General features: G+C 39.9%; 2 protein-coding genes across 2 annotated transcripts in view; one reads left to right on the plus strand and one right to left on the minus strand.

The window, feature by feature from the left end:
• LOC118420416 (cysteine synthase 1-like) overlaps positions 1-3,243 on the plus strand; it is a 9,345-nt gene extending 6,102 nt beyond the window's left edge. Inside the window, exons 13-15 of the mRNA XM_035827196.1 lie at positions 891-936; positions 1,258-1,392; positions 2,469-3,243. Of these exons, the coding sequence (XP_035683089.1) occupies positions 891-936; positions 1,258-1,307 (96 nt within the window). The 3' untranslated portion in view covers positions 1,308-1,392; positions 2,469-3,243. The remainder of the gene's footprint in view (positions 1-890; positions 937-1,257; positions 1,393-2,468) is intronic.
• LOC118420422 (dynactin subunit 3-like) lies at positions 3,242-5,238 on the minus strand. The gene is made up of 2 exons (XM_035827207.1): positions 4,803-5,238; positions 3,242-4,039 (listed from the first exon to the last, which is right to left on the minus strand). Exons 1-2 carry the CDS (start codon positions 5,193-5,195, stop codon positions 3,869-3,871), a joined length of 564 nt encoding a protein of 187 aa, XP_035683100.1. The 5' UTR covers positions 5,196-5,238; the 3' UTR covers positions 3,242-3,868.
• Between the last annotated feature and the right edge of the window lie 235 nt (positions 5,239-5,473).

A 5,473-nucleotide genomic window follows, 5' to 3' on the forward strand; every position in this document is an offset into this window, starting at 1 on the left:
CGTGTACGAACACAGTCGAATTGCAGCAGGGGGTTCAATACATGCGAGTAGCAAGAAATGTATGAAGTACTGTAAATGGACACATGGCGAGTTTGTGAAAAAAAAAGGGTATATTATGAAATGCACTCTGTCGTTACTTAGCATTCAAGTCACAGTGAGATAAAAAAAATAGTTGGGTCCCACTATGCTGGTCGGGCTGAGACGCCTATTCCCGGGCGCGATCCTGCTCCTCGGATCGACACGGGGACTTTTACCTGCGTTGTTTCCAACGCATTCTCTGCCTGTCTTTTGAATTGATTCTGTACTCGTTTTGTACCTCATTCCCATACTATATTGATACCATCACTTCACCATTGCATTTATAAGCAATTATAAGATTCTGATCTTGTAGCCAAGCCTAATGATTTTCTGAAGCGCTGCAAAACCCAGACACCACTAGTTGCATTTATTTACGTGGAGCACCACAAACTACGCGCTGCTGATGGGACATGCTTTTTCAGTTCAGACTGGGAAGGAGTTGTGAAACGCCTCTTGGCAGAAAGGTGGCCCAGAATGTGTACTAGAGCATAGGCTATTTCATGTTCCGATTTTCGTGTCGACTACGTGCAATTCGGGTTGACGGCGGCCATTGGGGGAAAAGGAAAAGGGCGGGGGAAAAGCGGAATTACTCCGGGGGTAAAGAGGAATGACGGGGGCACAGATGAAGTACAGCGGGGGTTAAGAGGAAGTCCGGGGGAAAAGGTGAACGGGTAGGGGGAAAAGCAGAAGGAGTTAGGTGGGGGTGATAGGCTGAGTCAGCTAGCTGTTGGAGACCGTGCGTAGGAGGATGAAGATCCAAAACAGAATGTTGTAGGTTTAAAACAATGATCATTTTGTATTTCTTGTTTCAGAGATACTATGCAAAATTGTTCAGCAGATCAGTGTTGGAAAGCAGAGGTAAGGTTCTACCTCATCCCCTAGGTTAGAGACCTGGAGGTTTAGATTTTATCAGAAATGTTGAAAATAACCAGTGCTTCATGGTTTGTAGCTAATTGTACTATCCAACTACATGTATGTTCAAATCCCCTTTGAATCTTCTAATAGTTGGTGAACAGGAGCTTCCTGCTCATGACTGATAAGCCAGTATTAGCAGTGCTTGTTTTGCTTTTCTTCAGCCATAGACTTAAGAATAGACTAGTATTATTGTATTGATTGCTTGGTCACTGTTGCCATACATTGTACATAAGTTCATAACACTTTTTTATCACTTTGTCCCAGGTGTCTTGGAGAGCATTCCTGAACAGTACAGATCCTCTCTACATGACTAGTCAACTATCATTCTATGTTCTATTCCTCTATATACATGTACTGGTCAGTAAATATGAATTATGTTTAAGTTCAGAAATACATGTATAACGGGAGGTGCCTCAACACGGTACGCTTTTTCTTGCGCTCAAACTCATGGCGCTCCATCGCTAGTTGCCTGAGAGTGGTCAAATTTTGATGACTGAATTTTTTACACATAGATTTGAACAACATACTTGAATAAGAAATGCATTCATGTGGTTCATGAACCTTACGCGCTGCGTGTTACAAGCAGCAAATACTGTAAGACAATTTCGTGTATGTAACCTTCCAATTTTGTGCTACGCTGGACAGTGTGCCTAACTTGGTACGCTTTTTTTACATTTTGCTCTCTTCAGAAGTAAGTGGTAAATTTAAGTACACAGAAAAAAATTAATAGCATGATATGTTAGCTTTCTTTTGACACTAAAATCGTGACTGTATGTACTTCTTGTCTCACATGAGGAAGGCTGTACCTAGAACAATTCAGCTGATGTGTTTACGGGCAATGGGCTGAATGCACTGATTGTGAATGCCCGACTAAAAAACAGTGCGAAAAAACGACACCGCCAACATCAACAAAACTCTGTCTGATTATATGAAAATATCATCTACATCTCTCTATCAAGTCTTATTTTCATAGACAGCACGAATCATTTGTTACAGTCAAATAAATCTTTGGAGCGTTCTCTAGTCTGCCACCTTCACGGCCACACTCCCTTGGGAGTACAATGGCGGCAATGTTTATGTCGCTTCCTTTTGCTTGCTTTTCTACTCAACAAACATTTAAAGACCCATATTCATAGTGTTTTATGGAGCTTTATTTATATGTATCATGGCAGTTGTGTGACTGCTTGAAAGAGTTCGTATAGTTAGCGACACGAGCTGCCAATACGCAGAGGCCGGTGACCGCAGTGATTCAGCACTGTCAACATTACTCTTAGAATTCTGTTTTTTAAAAAACATGAAGTAAATATGTTAAAGTATACTTGGAATGCAAATTAAAGCTGTGTGCATGGACTTGGTTTATTTACCTTTGTAATCAGCATAGTCAGTGGTAACAAACACGGTGTACTTATGGATAATAAGATCAGCAAAAAATCCGTACCGTCTTAGGACGGGAACCGTCTTAGGGCGGCCCCCGTTACGTATACAAATGTAGTAGAAAAGCTATTATACAACGAAGTCATACAAAAGAGAGACTATATTTTTCCATGTCTCACTTTTATACACATAGTACAGCAAAACATTACTACCTGGTTAGGTGATTGATTCTGACCTGAACTTGCTGGTTATAAGCAATAGGAGATACAACATACCTAATAGGACTTTGATAGCAATATAGCATTGGTATGCTGAAAGCATTGTGATAAAATGTCTACATATTGAATTGCTGAATGTACCTTATTCCAATTAAGCAAGTAATGAAATGACACATCTACTAGTAAAGCTACAATTTGTGAAAATTATGACACTTGCTGGAATGATAGGTGTAATACTTTACATGCACTGAAAATTGATAATCATGATGTATGTGGCAGATGTAGGGATCTTAACATGCTTTGTTATGCAAATAAACTACTAACTTTTGTAGTAATATGGAAAGCTGTACTTCGTGTTAAATGATTAGTTCATATATCCACTACAAATGATTTTTATATAAACCAAAGAAACATTCCTACATATCTCGTTCCTTGTGAAGTCTAGTATCATAAATGCTATGCTTGATATTAACCTCAAGCACGTAGGAATATTGGCTGTGTGTGGACATTGGTTATATAATTATAGGCTTTACAGGTGCCTTTTTGAAAGACTGCCAACAAAACATCATTTTTTCATTCAATAACTTTCTGCCATCTAAAGCCTGAAGATTTTAATAGCAAAAATGTATTTTTTGATCAATAAAGGACTCAACAAATGATATTACATGTACTTTATTCCTTATTTCACTTCCACACCAGGCTTGTACACATGTAACATAATAACGCTATGGTTCATTTGCAATCCAATACATTAATCCTGTTCCTCCTGAATCAATCATCAGTATGTACCACTTCAGTATACATTGGTCTCATATCTGTTAAGGCAACATGTACGCTCTTCAGATTTCAGTTAATTTTACTCAGCAAAACATACATTCAACTTGTACTTCATAGTCATAGCTATCATTCATAGACTCAAAGCAAGAAAAGAAAGATTCAATGATGCAAGGTTTCATCATACTACTAAGTAATTTGAATGTGGTCCCCAGATACATGCACAATGTATCTAGCAATTAGTGCAAAGTCCATACACAAGCACTGGATTTCTAGTATGTGTAACAATTGCACCCTCTCAATCATAAGGCAGATAATGTATATGAAACAGACATATAACCAGCATACACTCTATATGACCTTTACGTCAACAGTCCAGTATGTCCAATTGATGATCCTGGTTGTATTACTAGTACAGTTAAATTGTATGATACCTTGTCACATGTGCTTCCACGTCAAAACTATCGGTTGCAACACGAATACATGTAACTAAATCTAGATTAGTAATATTAGTATGCTCCTGATTTCTTGGGTAAATTGGCTGTTTCATATTTGGTGAGGGTTTCATCCCAGAGCACAAACTGCTTGGACATGAGGTCCACCAGTCGGTTGTATTCACTCAGCAGTCTTCTTACATCATCAGTCAGGACCTCTGCCTGTTCCTGCTGCTCAAGGTGGACCTACAACAATACAGAGGGAGAGAATTACTTATAGTAAAATAAAATAGACAATCCATGACAATCCATGTTTAGTTCTCAGTCATAATATTGCATAATTTGCATGGCCTTCAAAGAAATTGATCTTTATATGCCCATAGAAAACATGACAGGAAGCGTAAGTGTGCAGCGAAATACCCTGGATATCAGAGTACAACTTAGCCGGCTAAGGGACTTTACGCCTTCAGAGTACAACTTAGCCGGCTAAGGGACTTTACGCCTTCACTGCGTGAGGCGTATCTCCCCGGGCCGGCTAAAGTCGGTTTACGGGGCTATGTTGCTAGCGGCCCGGGAAAGAACCGTAGCCGCGAGCGCTGTTCTCTGGATACCAGGGTAGCAGCGAAAGGACTTGTGAGTAATTTGTCAAAGGTGAAGGCTCCTGAGACGAAGAATGTGGAGACAAATGATGGTCAAGATGAGAACTGTTTACAAAATTAGGGTCTTTCACCTTTGACATATTACACAAATAATTATTCAAGTCACTGCAAATGCATACATGGAACCGTGAACACATTTACTGACCATAAAAAGCTCTTGGTCCAGTTGACAAACTCCTATCCAAATATCAACTTACTATGCAACACTAGGAGTCACACCATTTCATCACACATAAAATATGAAGATACTTTGAGTCTTTGACACTTCAATTCAGTTTCTTCTTCTTCTTCTAGTTTGACAGATCCAAATACTAGTATACTAGTTTGACAGATCCAAATATATCACAAACCTGTGCCAAACTGTGGAGTTGGGATGTGTAGTTTGCCGTCGCTCTGATGTGCTCGCTATCAAAGACATCCTTCATCTTCTGTACCTCCTCCAGCTGAGCTGCTAGAGCCTTCATATCCTTCTCTGCAGACAGAACGATCTCTGCTTTCGCGGTGTCTGGCAGGGTCAGGCGGTCAACGAAGGCGGGGTCCAGATATTTCTCGATATCTTCCAGCTTTCTCCACGCTTGTTTGATGCGATCATACCCCTCCAAAGAGCTATTGACATGACCCTGAAAATTGGCAAGACTCTCTACTGCAGGTTCAGACCGCTGTTCGCCTTCTTCGCCGTAGACGGCCTCTTCAAGACGTTGAAGCCGGGCTTCCAAGACAGAAATTTCACTTCCGTCCGCCATGTCTGATGCTACCCAGAATTCTCCACGCGGGACAAAGTTTAAACAAAGCCCCAAACGTACCAATATAATTATCCTGTTTACCATAGAATGCGCAATGTTTTATATACAGATGATAGAATGTTATCTATCATCTAAGAGAAAATGCTATATATTTTTCGTTTTAGTGCTATATTCTAGCATTTTTAACTGATGTTACAACGCAGAAACTGTTATTTGAAAAATCTGATCATACACTAGTTTGTCGGGTATGTGGTCTTTAGTTTACACCTGAGCCAACA

Source organism: Branchiostoma floridae, chromosome 1, assembly GCF_000003815.2.
Source record: "Branchiostoma floridae strain S238N-H82 chromosome 1, Bfl_VNyyK, whole genome shotgun sequence".
Taxonomy (NCBI): domain Eukaryota; kingdom Metazoa; phylum Chordata; class Leptocardii; order Amphioxiformes; family Branchiostomatidae; genus Branchiostoma; species Branchiostoma floridae.